The 15,335-nt window shown below is 34.9% G+C and overlaps 1 protein-coding gene across 1 annotated transcript in view; it reads left to right on the top strand.

Moving 5' to 3' along the window:
- The window catches only part of Epha3 (EPH receptor A3), a 383,817-nt gene that overhangs the window by 16,773 nt on the left and 351,709 nt on the right, over positions 1-15,335 (top strand). The window contains exon 2 of the mRNA XM_023719233.1: positions 1,544-1,608. Coding sequence (XP_023575001.1) covers positions 1,544-1,608 — 65 coding nt within the window. The remainder of the gene's footprint in view (positions 1-1,543; positions 1,609-15,335) is intronic.

The raw sequence follows: 15,335 nt of genomic DNA, 5'->3' as shown, positions 1-15,335 counted from the left end.
TATATATATGGTCTCCCTACATAGTTCAGATTCATAGTGATCCTCCTGTCTCAGCTTCGCCAGTGATGGGATTACACACTTGTGCCACTGCACCAGGTTCCCAGAGCTGACACGGCATGCAATACCAAGGATTGAACTCAGGACATTATGCTTGCCTGGCAGACACTTATGCCACTGAGTTATCTCCTCAGTCCAATAATAGGTTAAGTTGATATTGTCCTTATTTGCAAAAGGTATGAGATCAGATCTCCGGTCAAAATGACTTGTGATTAACTATATTCAAAGTCCCTCTAATATTTTATAATTAGTGGTGGAAAACCAAGAAACACTTTTAACGATAAATTTGCCTTTTTAAATAATACATTAAAATGCAACCATATTTGTGTTCTATTTTACTTTTTGTTCATAAATATTGAATAGGAGTCAGGCTGTCTAATAACTACCACAAAATTCTCAGTACAACTACTAAAGTTTTTGATTAATAATGCTTTCTTTAAATAAGCTAAGCTATAGGTGTACTACATTTTTTATTTTGATTTTAATATTTTAGTTATTTTCTTTATCATATATAAGCTAATAGTTTAGATGTTACTTGTATTTCTCTCTCTTGTCTAATATCTTAGCTAATGTTTCCAGAACTGTATTGAATAGGAGTGGTGATAGTGCACCTCCTTGTCTTGTACCTGATTTTAGCATAAGAGCTTTCAGTTTTTCTGCATTTAGAATGATGTTGGCTGTTGATTTGTCATCAATGGCTTTTATCCAATTGAAGTAGACACCGTTTATTCCAATTTTCTATAAGGCTTTGGTCATGAATGAGTGTTGGACTTTGTCAAAAGCCTTTTCTACATCTATTGAGGTGATCCTGTGGTCTTTGGTGTTGGCTGTATTGATGTAGCATATTCCATTTATAGATTTGCATACGTTGAGCCATCCTTGCATTCCTGGGATGAATTCTTCCTGGTCATGGTGCATAACCTTGATGATTTGCTGTATTCTATTTGCTAGTATTTTATTGAGGATTTTTGCATCCATAGTTTGTGTGTCACTAAGAACACACATTCCAGAGTACTATGTTTGGAATTGGCCGGGGACAACAGGAAGATGACTAAGCAAAGATACAGATGAATTTTGAAAATGCATCTGATACATTCATCCATAGGTCAATCCCTTGTAAATCTATTGAATAAATCATCTTTGCAATTGCTTTATATCTCATCGTTGTTTTCTTTATTTTGAATATTTATTGTTTCTACTTTAACATTTAATTTTTCTGTAAGAAAGTATCAACATACTGGATATTAACTTTATTGTGAACAAAAAATTTTAAAAGGCCATAGCCACTTTAGGTTCACTAATTTTTCTTTAATCACTTTAAAAAAAATCTCATTTTATTATATGTGTGTAATAAAACATACACTTAAAATGATAGGTCATATTTTTGAACAGCAATATTCAAAGTAACAGACAACATTAATTTAAGAGAAAAACATTAATTATTGATTACTGTTAACTGTGTTTGTGTGTTTGTGTTTTGTTTTAGTCAATCTCTTGGATTCCAAAACGATTCAAGGGGAGCTGGGCTGGATCTCTTACCCATCGCATGGGGTGAGTTCAACAAGCTCTGGAAGGAAAACATGCTTCTGTACTTTGCCTCTCTTAGACAAAGGAATTGGTGGAAGGAATTTGGGGCTTGTTCTCTAAAGTCCTGTATGTCATGAAAAATTATATATGTATATTCAGAATATGGATTCATATAGCCTAATAGTTACGTCCCACGGAACTATTGAGAAAATATAACTGCCTTTCTTCTGAATCTGTTGGTGAAGCAGCAGCACTCTTTAGGCACAAAAACATGAATGGACTGAATAATTATCTTACTTATCATTAGCATTATATCGGTGATCTAAATGTGAACACTTAGTGTTTTCTGTGATATCTCTAGAGCAGATGAAGTTTTAAGACATTTAAATTTTAACTTGTGTAGAAAGTATGTCACATTTAGTCAGGAATCTCTTAAATCATAGAGTAAAATTAGCCATGCTGACTACTCCAAATAGGGTGGTGTTTGTCATCTATAGTGACAACCTCTGTACCTTAGTTTATTCATTTAAACCATCTCTAATTCATCTAGATTATTTGTAAACTTCACATTTGCTTAGAAAACAAGAAATGTGTTCATTTATGTTTTAATCACTTTAGATGAATTTTGTATTTTATCAAGAAAAGTAGATTATTGAGTTGTGCATCATTATTATTAAAGTACGTGTCACTTTAGCATTGCAGCTGCTGATCATGAGCCTTTTATGTAAGAAATATTTCATTTTCCCCTTTTTAGAACAGAAGTCATCTTTAGGGAAAATCCTTACTTGCACAAAGCTGTGACAAATGCTTACATATACAACATATTCACGCAAGGGTAACTTGCAAGAAAAGCAAGCTACTATTCTGAAATATTTTTCATAGGAACAAGTTGCTATGGTCATGTTCCTTCCCCAACAGACCTTTTTGAGAAAGAGACTATCATTACTTACATGCAGTGCTGTGTGCTCAGTTTCCAGGCCTCTATGCCTGAGCACACCAATTTTTACAGTACCGCAGCAGCCTTGTCCCCAGCGGATGGTTTCCATCAGGGTTACCTCATCTATCTGTCATCTTTGTATCTGCTTCTCTTCCTGACACACCTTGACATTGACAAAATGCCAAAGCCTGCCATCAGGCCTCCAGGAGTTGCTTTGGAGGGATAGGATGAAATAAGCCAGGATTCGGTTTTCCCATAGTGAAGAGAAATGGGATGACGGGGACCGAAGCGCAGCCCAGATTGTCATGAAGACTGAACCAAAACTCAGCACTGAGCTGTAACACTTGTTTAAAACTAATCAGTGGTTTCTTAATTTTTATTTAATAAATTTGAGGTTTTCCTTATGCTATCTGATAAAGCACCATGGAATACTTTTGTCTAATGCTATAGGAAAAACACCAATCATAGTGACATTTCACTAGTGGAATCACATATGTATATTTTAAGAACTAGAAATCAACTTGTATATCAAATCAACATTATATTCTGTGATTTCCTCTAAAGAATGAATAAAGACAGCAGATAACTATATGTGGTGAATTGGAGAAAATGAAATCCTTGTCATTCTTGTAGTTTAACAGTTTCCCATTTCCAATCTCAGATCTATGATAAGAAAGTGTTGGCGCTTCTCCATCCAGAGATGTGCTGAGTGTGGAGTGTGTACTTCTGGGGCCCGGGCACATGCAGTCTGCAGTGCACCCACCAAGGGCGTCAACATCAGGAGCATGCCACAGTACAGATGCTCAGCCCCGCCCAGAGCGCTGAAGCAAAATCTGCACCTCAACATTATCCATCTCCAGGAACTCTTAGCACATTAAATTTGAGAAACACTCTTCAGCATAACTCACCTCTTGACATTTCCCATTTCTTGTCCAATTTCCCACCTCCTTTTGACCTAGGAAACTTAACTGTCTATAGTCAGCAGTTTCCAGTTTCTTCTTTCCTTTCCTTCTGCTTCAAAGAGCTTCCCTTGGGCATTTGGCTTCTCTGCCGTGCTTCCCTGTGCTGATTTTGCATCTGTGGCCTCCCTGATACTCATGTATAACATGGACTTAAAAATGTTGGTTGAGCTCTTCAAGTCTATAATTAAAATTTTCAGAGAACAAATTTACAATATCGCAAAAGCACTTCCTCCCAAAAAAGGAGAAAAGAGAAAAACAAATATCTGAGTTCCATTATATATATTGTGTATGTCCTTTCATTTCCCCTTTTGTTATGTTCATAATGTCCATGAGGAAATAATAATTCAAATTTAGAAAATAGTTGACTGATATTCATGTGCCTTTTGCTAAGCCAATCAAATTACTGGATCAGGGCCTGGGCAGATAACTCAGTAAAATAAGCACTTGCCTGGCAAGCACAGGGTCCTGAGTTCAATCCCTGGTAATGCAAAAAAAATATTGGATGATTATATTAAAGGTAGAATTTAACTTTAGAATTTAATACCTTTGCTTGTACAACACATTGTGCTTTTGATTCAGCTATACATTATTGCCTAATTATTTTATTCTGAATAGCAAAAGAACAGATTAATATTATGTTGGTTTTGTTTATAAGAGAACTCCATACTTGAAGCAAATATGATGTTTGCTGAATGCTTTTTCACACCAAAGATAAAAGTACCATGTCATAGATGAAACAACTTTAGACTTCTTATTATTCTATGTAGTTAACTCTAATAAGAAGCTGTACATCTGATAATAGAAATATAAACTTCAGAGCAAAAGTTTTAAAAGTAATATCAAAACACACTGAATCATTGAAAGTTCTGCTCAAGGGTTCTTACTGGTGTGAGAGGGAAAGATGATAGGTGATTTTGCCTCTTGGGGATGCTTGGCAATGTTTGTAGACGCTTCTACGGCTGGGGCAAAGGACAAAGGCATTACTGGCTTCTCTTGGAAGAGACCATGTATACTGCCAAATGCATTGCAATAAACATGGCAGCCTTTCTAAGAAAGAATAACCTGCTCCCAAGTGACAGCCAAGATCTAGAGATCCTTATTTAAGGGATTAGAAACAGTTCTCTGTCTGAAGCTGCTAAAGCAGTGGATGCCTGAAAGCTCCTTCTTAACTTCCAATTGTGCTGTAGTAAGAAGCTCTAATTCCAACTCCATTATAAGTAAGTTAAAAAAAAACATAAGATGTTGTAACAATTGAACAATATAAGAGGAACATGTTTAGAAAAGTGGTGAAAAATGACACATTTCTTTATTTTTTTATTTTAATGTATCTAATAGAGGATATACAGGGTCTCACTATGTAGATCAAACTCATAGTGAGCCTCCTGTTTTCAGCCTTCCAAGCACTGGGATTACAGGATTGCATCACCACGCCCAGTCTCAGTTGCTGTCTCAGCAAGCCCCGGGGCTGGGGCTGGCACAGCAGGCCAGAGATCGAATCCCAGTCACTGTACTCTGCTTAAGCAGGCACTTTGGTCCACTGAGCTATTTGGCCAGCTCTTCTACAAATGACTCATTTCTTTATATATTTTCTTCTGTTTCTATTTTTTCCCCAATGATGTATTAGTATCAACACTCTGCAATCAATCTGTGTCATTTTCTTATGAAAAGCTTCTCTCTCTCTTTTTTTATGTATTCATCCATTCATTTTGTGTGTTTTGCTCTAGAGATAAAGCTAGACAAAAGTTTAAGTAGGCCAGGTCCTCAGACTTCTATCTCTAGTTTTAAATGATACTGCAAATTGTAGAGAAAACTTGTTAGAAAAATATAACCACATATGAATATATGACATATGTTCATAAAAGACAATGAATGCCATATATATACATATATATATATATATATATATATGTCAATAAATATATTGCATGGGCCAGCAATATAGTTTGGCAGCTTAAGGGCCTGCCTGGAAAATGCAAGGCCCCAAGTTTGATCCCCATTACCACAATAATCAACAGTCAATCAATCAATAAATATACATTGAAGCAGAATATACATTGCCTCTCAGGTATTGTTCTTCAGTGTGGACAATTTACCCAAAATTGTACTTTGTCTTACTATATTGCTGTTACATGTTTGATATATTCTTTGGCCTGTTTGTCTGATTTTCAAGCTGTTTATATAATAACTCAATCTATAAGGTATTAGAATATAAATAAATGAATCAGATGGTGAAAAAATTAATGGGAGGTGGAGGGAAAGGGTAAAACCTATTGAAAGGTATCATGTACATATACCAACTCCTTGTAGCATATATAATCATTATGTACTGCAAATATGTAGTAATAAAAGTGAGAACAAAATAAAGCCAAGAAAGCAACAGGAAAGAAAAAGAAAATACATTGCATCAATCTAGAAAAGACTCCCCCTTGTTTTCCTTGCCTAAGTACCATCTTTCTTGCTACTTTCTGCAGCAGTTCTGGAAGACCTCTCCTGTGACAGCCTTCGTGCTGTCCTGACTCAATGTCCTGAACTGATTCAGCACGTTTACATTTCATGGTCATTTTGACTTCAGGATGCTGGATCTAGTGACCAAGACAGACAGCCACACTATCTTGATTTGGAGACCCTGCTTTTCTATTGGGTAGCACATAGCAGCAGCAGTTACTAAATTTTGATCACACCTCATAAAGACTCTCCTGAAAGAGTTTCAGAACTGTTCCAGAACTGTTTCAGAAAGTGGCAAGAATTATTGCATAAATGTGTTGGAAAGAGGGGCGATATTTTGAAGAAGATTAATGGCAACATGTCTGTTGTAGCAAGAAGCTTTTTATTTATTATTTATTTATTTTGGTGGAACCATGGATTGAACTCAGGCCCTTGCGCTTGCCAGGCAAGCACTTATTCTACTGAGCTGTCTCCCAGGCCCAAGAAGCTTTTTAAAAAATTAAATATTCAGTTTATATTTTGAGCATATATTAGTGTGGAACTTTTTTAATTTGGAAAGACATTTAATGAAACTCTAAACAAAGCTTGTGAAACAAATACATAAATTTGGAAACTGAAACTATCTCTACGAGATCATCATTTTTCAATTCATTTTTCCATGAAAGTCTCATTAGACAAAGCTATTTTCTGACACTGTTCACTTTTGCCAAATAGTCATAAGCAACAATGTTTCGTAGCTCTGTTCACAGACTATTATTGCTAGGAATTGTTGACTAAATTGTATCTAAAATTTTTGCAAATAACTGTATACTTTTAATATATTTGAATTTAATGAAATAAAGCAATATAGAAGCCTATGCATATTTTTGGATTACAGCCTAGGAAAAATTATTTTGGTAACCCAATAATTTTTCTTTAAATTGATTGTTTGATGAAGCCAATCTGCCCAGTAGACTTCCTAGTCTATGTATCCTTGTACAGAAAAGACACAAAAACAGCAAAGGTTTACTTAGATTAGTATTTAGGTGGTAATGCAGAACTACAAAATTCATGGGCCACTATTCAATTAAAGAAACTCAGCTAGGAGGAGGACGGGCAGGGTCCAGGTAGAAAAACACAGTGCGAAATGTCAGGAATACATAGGATAAAAGCCATATGACTATCACCCATTGTGGGATTAAGTCTCACATATTTAATGGCGCCATTCAACTTGCAATGTACATGTTTGATGGTGCCTTAGCCTAGTAGTGCACTTGTGCGAAAGCATTCTTTGGGGGATTGAAACCTCATTATTTGACCTCAGGTATACACTCCCTAGTTCCTTCCATCTGGTGGCTCATGAATGATACTTGGGTTTTCACACTTTAATATGCTCTAGAAAATGGGCCTCTGTAGCCCGGGGGGTGAATGTTGCTCATCATCAGAGTTAACCATAGTTCTTCGAGTCATGATGACAGAGACTGATTGAAGGAAGCATCAGTAAACCAATAGACTGCTCTCCTTGAGATCAGAAGTGCAGAGCAGGGTGGACAGCAGAGGCACGAGGCAGGAACGCTTTGTCATCAAGCCTCTGCTTTATATAAATACAGAGAACACATCTTTGTTGATTGAAGCACTTTTCTTAATACTTATCATGCTTTCCTATTAAAGACATTCTGAGAGAGGAATGTTTTTCTCTGGTCGCATAGCCTGATTTCTAAGTGGAAGCTTTCACAACTCATAGTTATCTGTTTCAGCGTCGTTTGTGATGTCCCAAGTTGTCTTTTCAGTACTGTGGTAGAGGGTCATAAACAATGGAGCAGAAAGTAGAATAAACATGTCTCTCATAGCTGGTACTATAGGTAGAAGTCCAATCCTGACATTTATTGATGTATGATCTAGTGCAGGACAATTCATCTCCATTACTATTTTTCTCACATTTAAAGAAAAAATAATGACAATTCACAACACTTAAAGCAAATAAGACATCTTCATATGAGATATTTCTGTGTATTTTTGTTTGTGCGTATATGGCAATGAATATGAAAGAATTGTACAAATTGTATTACTCTGAGACAAAGAAGTTAGAAGTTTTCTTAGTCTCAATTGTCTTGCTGAAGTCATTTGTAGGTCTATTTCAATCTTTTTCTGTCTGAAATGTAGTAGGAATAGTGTTGCCCAAGAGCAGCACCTCCTTTTCATTGAGCCCAAAATCATCTGACATCACATCACTTGAGTTCCACTGAATTTGTGTAGACTAGAGTTTGCCTATAATTTTGCACAGAATCAGTCATGATATGGTAGGTATCTATTTTACTTAGTTTGCATGATTACAACTCCCTACATATTAATATCTCAGAACTCAGACCACATTTTCTTTCTTCATGGAGACTCAGGCACCCCTTCCTCAGCTACCCACCTGCCACCCTCATTCCCTGACTGATCCTCACCCTCAGCCCACAGTGGAGCACACACCTGCTCGGCTCATCTTCCTCCTCAATTTTGTTCTCTTTACAATAGTTGTGCCATGCAATTGTATATTAATTCAACTATTTGATACTTTTTTTAGACAGAAAGCTAAAAGCTTTATGAAGCAAATACTCATTTCATGAACTATTCTTCCATTAACATCTTACTTTTATTCATAAAATTCTCTGAATATGCGTAGAAAAGCATAGTTGTTTCTTTCTAAAACAACTAATAAAGCTAACATTAATTTTGCATTCATTTAAAAATCTGTTCACTTCAATTCTAGTATTTTGAGTAATGTTTGTTTATTCATTAACTCTCTTTTAAAGGTATAAAATTAAGTGAATAATAATATATACATACATGTTTATTTTATTTTTTGAAGTGCATTTTTTTGTAGTGGCAGGAATACTTAATTTAATGTGGCTTGGAAATATCTCTAGTCTGTATGTTGGAAGTTAATCGCAGGGCCCGGGACACACCTTGGTGGTCTAAGCACCTGCCTGGAAAGTGCAAGGTTTTACCTCCAGTACCGCACACCACACCAGCCCTGTGTCCTGCAGGCCTCCGAGCCACACCACTGGGTGTGGTGGCACACGCCTGTAATCCCAGCACTGGGAAGGTTGAGACAGGAAGATCCCTGGAAGTTCCAGCTGTGCAGCGAGACCCTGAACCAAATCAATCAATCAATCAATCAATCAATCAATCTTTTAAAAAAACCGAAATAAAACTAGCTTGTCATTTTTACATTAAAAATTGTATTGCTTTTTTTTAACCTTAGAATAAAAGTCCAGAATCCCACAAATAAATCATATGTGGGAGAAATTAATAGAAATGCTTGAAATTAAGGAATCACAAGAAAGAATGAAAATAATAAAAATAACTTTAAGCCTTTGCTTTTCTATTTTCCAGTGCAGTGTAACTTGTTTTCAATATTAGCATTAGTTGTTTTTTTATGAAATTTCAATGCTGAAAGTCTTGCTCACTGAATAGCTTCTGCTTTTTCTTTTTGCTTTTTTTTTTCTCATAACCGGGGATTGAACTCAGGCCCTTGCGCTTGCCAGGGAAATGCTTATTCTACTGAGCCATCTCCCTGCCCTGCTTCTGCTTTGTGTATGGAATTTGAAAGCGATAAAAGTATTTTAACAACTTTGTGTCACTAATAAGCACCAGAGATTCTGCCTTTATGAGTCATGGCTGAAATTTTACCTCATAAATTGAGTAATTGATCCAGGAGAATCAAATTTCTGACACATGTAATATGTTATTTTTCATCACTTCAAATTGTCATGCCTAGAAAACTTAGATTCATCATTTTCACCTTTTATGCTGACTTTTCAGAGGAAGGGGTCTGACCTAGTGAGAAAAATATGACAAAAGTTTACAGTTTTTTTTTTTTTTTTTAACTACTCCTTGAAAGAAAATGCACCATGCAGGAAGGGAAACAGGCAAATGGTAAAATCAAGTTAAATTTTATTCTCCTAACCTTTGATTTATAAAATTAAAATATGATATCATCCATGCTTTACAAAATAGCAATTGTTTTCCATATATTGCGAAAATTACAAGTTTCTATTTGAATTATCCTCTTCTGACCTATATTATTTCTATTTGATGGGATTGGATAACACTTTTTAAAAATATAACATGTAATATAGACTTTTCCACATTTAGATACAGCTTCGTGGGATTTAAAGGAAAGGAGACTTGAAACATAGCTACGTAAATGTTATTTGGTCACATTTCATTCAAGGGTTAGTGCTATATGATCCTCACCTAACATAGATGAGCGATAAAGTTTAATAAGCAGATAAAGTGTGTCAGAACAATTTTCTTAGAACATTTAAGTGGTTTTCAAATTCATTATGATCATTCCATATCTACTTTTAAAGCAGGTTTAAAAATATTCACGTCAAGGACAGATTTCTTCCTGCCGGTGCTTTCCTGCTTTGAGAGCACTTTTTCTTTAGCAGCAGTAAGTTTCAACAGCATGTCTTATTCCTTGAAGCAATTTCAAACAAGAGTACTTACTAGTCAAAGGGACAGTGATCAAAATAAAGGTATCAAAATGTAGATGTCAAAAAACTTGAAAAATAACTTGCATATTTCATTTTATTCAGTAATAAAACTTACTGAAGCAGAAGTAAAATAGTATAGTAGAGCCTAACTTGTTTTTTTTTTTTTTTTTTTTTTTTTTTGCTTAGAAATAGCCTGTTTCTTTAATGTTTTATAGACAGTATGATTATGCAAGCACTAGGGTTTTTTTTCTAAGTATTCATTTATATGGGGGATAGTAAAACTGCATGTCTCCCAAAATGGAAAAGAGTTTAATGTTACCATTCCATTAAATATAATTGAATTTTGGTGAAATTTTTGGGAATGTGCCCTTTTTATGTATTTAGTACAGGATCTACAGGGTCTCCCTACACAGATCAGATTCATAGTGATCCTCCTGTTTTCAGCCTCCCAAGTGCTGGGATTAGAGGCGCATGCCAGCAGCCCAGCTTTAATCGCTGTCTCGGTGCACCCCAGGGGCACGGTTGGCACAGCATGCCTGGACTCGAAACCTGCTATCTGCGCCTGCCTAAGCAGGCACTTTAACAAGCTGAGTTATTTGGCTGGCCCAAAATTTTTGAATTTATTATTTTATGTTTTGAGAGGTCTTTTCACTAAGTCAGTATTTTGCTCAGGCAAGACTTGAATTCTTGCCTCAGATACCCAGACTGCTGGAAATTGACAAAGATAATAATTTATCCAAACTTTTTAAAAATTTAAAGTACATGTTTTATTTTTCAGTTTCAAAAATTAATGGTTTTTATCTTCAATTTATTTTACTCTAATGGTTAATTTCTTTTGAAAGAGTTTTAAAACTAATCAAATTTATAGTGTAAAATATATGGTATGAATCATACTTTATATAAATCCTCTTTTTCAAATGATAGCCACTGAACTTGAAAAATACTGAAGGTTATATGGTCACTGTTAGATATTTCTATGAGCTTTTTTATTTCCTTTGTATTTTAGAGAAGGGTCTACAGGGTATTCAGGGTCTCACTGCTAGATCTGACTTGTAGTGATCCACCTGTTTACAGCCTCCCAAGAGCTGGGATTACAGGCGCGCACCACCACACCCAGTCTTAATTGCTGTATCAGGGTGCCTCTGAGATTGAAACCCTAGACCCTGCACCTGCTTGCAGGCATTTTAATCTGCTGACCTATTTGGCCAGCTCAGATATTTCTATGACCTTAACATTCCATTCATCACCATATTTTTCTAATGATGTTTAGTTCTTTTATGGATTGTCATGTGAATATGAATATTATTAATATGGTACCTAAGATTACCATAGAATAGGTTGGTAAGTTTATGTATCTTCATTCCAAGATACATAAGAAGAAAAAAGTGAAGGAGTCTTAATCTGGTGGATGTTTTAGTGTGCTTAAATTAATAAATATGTTTTGTTCATTCTGCTAATAATGTAGCTTTTAATATATACATTTTTGACAAGTGAAACATCTTTGGTCCAAACCATTCCTGCTCCATTAAAAGCCCTGGGGGTGGGACTGGACAATCTGGTTGTTAATCAAATCTCCAGCGATTCTCATACTACTCCACTTTTGGAATCACTGTTTAGTGAAAATATAGAAAAAAAATAATTATCTAGTGTAATGAAACACATATTAGTTACTCAGGAATTTAGCCTCTGCTAGGTTCTGTGTAGGCTTTAGTTCATCAAAACTTCTAGTAAATGTAGCAATACAAATAATATACTCATGATTATAGAGTTATTCCTGTTTTTAAGTATAGAATTGCAAAAATTGCACAACAGAAGAAAGTGAGTGTTTCATTGGTAAATTCAGGAATGTTGTTATATATATATATATCCATTTTAGAGTTATGAAGTTTCTTTTATGGAAGCTTGGAGTTCAGAATGTGTTGTTTGTAGAACCTTCAGTGTTTTCAAACATTTACACGATATTTGTACTGTGCACATATGGCATCCATTGCTCATATTAAAATAGATAACATTTAAGACTAAAAATTAGACAATCCATTAATAGAAATGGGAAATGGAATAAGGATATGAAATTAACCTTCAAATATTTATTATCATGTAAGATTCTCTTGAAAACAACTATGAGATATCCCTAGAAAGGTACAGGATCAGATTATGATAGATTTATGTGTCACACTAAATCAGTGAACATCATTCAAAGGCAATATTTTAGACAGTTTGGTATAGTTACTGAAAAATCAGATTCAGAGAAGCCATTATGAAAGCTCATCTTATGTGCTAAAAAAATGCCTAGGATGGTTCCTTTGTAGTTTGTTATATAACTATGATGTCACATGAAATTAAACTTCAGTTATTTTACTAATAAACCAAATAAGAATATTCTCCAAAACTGAATTTCTGTCGCCCTCTCCCTTTTTTTACTGACACCCATTCATTCTTCATCCTCCTTCCTTCTCGTTGTAGTGTTGCTCCTTCTTCTAAGCAGGTTAATTTTTTTTCTAAGCAGGTTAATTTTAAAGTGAAGGCATAAACCAAAGAGAACACATAACTGAGTAATTAAGAAAGATGCATGAATTTCAAATAATTCAATGAAAATGAAAATTCTAGAGCAAATTGAGGGCAACTGAAGAGGAAAAGGAGCATAAGACACTTTACCAGTAACAATAATTATATTTCTCTTCCTTTTATATCAGATAGTTTTTTTCTGGCCTATTGTTAGTAACACAATAAATTCTAAATGAATATAAACAGTAACTTTTCCTCTCAATATTGAGTAAAAAGATCATGAATCCAGCCTCTATGGAAATTCGGACAATGAGAATGTAAGGATAGATGTAATATGATGAACTAAAAGAATTATTATTCCATTAGTATTTTAATATTTATTCCAAGCAATAGAATAAAAGAACTAATTTAATATGCCAGTGCTATGATCATACATTACAATTCCAATACTGCCGGTCTGAAGAAAACATGTTAGAGAATCAAAACTTCAGATTCATATTAAGTATTTAGCTTAAAATATTCAAAACTTTGATTTTATACCAGTTTAAAGGGTATAAATCAAACAATCTAAAAGAGACAAGATCTTTTCTCAAGTTGCAACTATTTAAATGAACACTGATGATAATTTGTGAATTGCATTATTTTTGGCTTGTGCATATGTATGCATGCACATACACATATATCTACTCAACTATTTTTGCATCTACATACATATCTGAATCTATGACACCCATAACATAGTCATCATAATAAGTTTTAATCCACTATTTGAAATTGTTTCCTTGCTTCCATATTATGAATAATTTCTAAGGTACAAGAAATATAAAAATTATTGAGACTAAATTTTTACACAGTCACAGGCAGTTAGATAATCTTATATAATGCACTTTTTCAAATTTTGGACGGTAAAACTATGATTATTTTGGCAACAGAGTGTATATAGAAAGTGAAGTAAAACTTTTTTCCCAGTAGGAATTGTATACTACAGAGTATCTACATTGTAAAAAATGATAATTTCTTCAAAGAAAAATTCTAAAACAGACTAATGAAGCATGTTGGCAATAAGGCTGGGGTTTGAAAGTGAAAAATTATATTACAAGTAGAATTTTAAATAATGGTGACATACTATTTCTTTTCTTCTAATGTGTAGTTTCTCTTTGAAAACACTTGAACGATAGCTACGTCCTTGATAGAGATTAGGATTCTCGACAGAGATGCAGGAATGTACTTTCAGCAAGCTCTAAACAGCAGAGGAGGATTGTTTAACCAGTGACAGAAGAGAGAATATTCTACGGGAAATGAGTATCAACAAATAGAGCAAAAACAGCCCAGGGCACTGTATTCATCAGCAAGCGAAGCAATTCTTGTGGCCATGGGATGCTGCTCTTTTTAACATTGTGAAAATTAATGTTCTTTTTCACAAAAATGTTTAGAGTGAAATAAAGGGATTTTTTGATTTTGTAAATTACTGAATTTTTATTTAAAATTAAAACTATTGGATTAGTTATATTTATATAAGTAAATGTTCTTTATTGTTTATTTGGCTACATTCCTCTAAGGAAATTCACAGAGGTCTCAATATCGGCTTAGAAAAATAAGAAGTATGTTTCTGCTTGAATCTCAAAGATACTTTTTAATGTAATGGACAATTCTTTCTTTAAATTTTACGTAACTTACATCTTGCTTTTCTCATTGTAAAGAAAACTTACCTAACAACCAAAGGGGAAGCTTTTCGTTTGACCTGCAGGTGCTAGGAGACCCAGCTCACTGTAAGGCCGTGTGGTGTGGCAGAGCCCTCTTTCACCTTCGCAGTCTTCAGGCTCAAAGGCTGCCGTCCTGCTGGTTGTTGTGCTTTCCTCAAGCCTTTTTTCTTCTGTCCTGCTTCTTTTCAACAGCAAAGTTATCCTCTGCTCCATCTTTGCAGATCATAACTTTACTAGAACTTTCTTTGTGGTCAAAGTTAGAATATTTAAAATCATTCTACTGGAGTTCTGCTTTTGATTCTCAGTGTCAGTCTGGATCAAAGCCCCAAATGGTAGTCATGCCAGTGTTCCAACATTAGTCTGGTGCATACTTAAATTCAGAATTACACATCAAGTTCAGCTTATAGTATTTGGAACTGCTTCTTCTACTAGCATCTACAAACTTTTCCAAACTCACAAGCCAGTTCCAATGACTTCTGAACCACATGATCAGGGACAGTCATGTCAATGACCACATTCCTGGTTCCAAAATCTCTTTTAGTTACTTTTCTCATAGCTGAGACAAAGTACTTGCTGCCCAAAGTTAAAGGAAGGAAGTTTCATTTTAGCTCATAGTTTGTAGAGTTTTCAGTCCATAGTTGGATGGTTTAGACAAAGGGAAGCATGGCAGAGGGGCATTGCACTGGAGAAATAGTTCATGGTATGGCAGGAAGAAGGCAGGCAGCAGCAAGCA

This window comes from Octodon degus, unplaced genomic scaffold (genome assembly GCF_000260255.1).
Source record: "Octodon degus isolate 3935 unplaced genomic scaffold, OctDeg1.0 scaffold00066, whole genome shotgun sequence".
Classification (NCBI taxonomy): Eukaryota; Metazoa; Chordata; class Mammalia; order Rodentia; family Octodontidae; genus Octodon; species Octodon degus.
The sequence above is the reverse complement of the archived record's forward strand: the minus strand, read 5'-3'. Positions and strand labels throughout refer to the sequence as shown.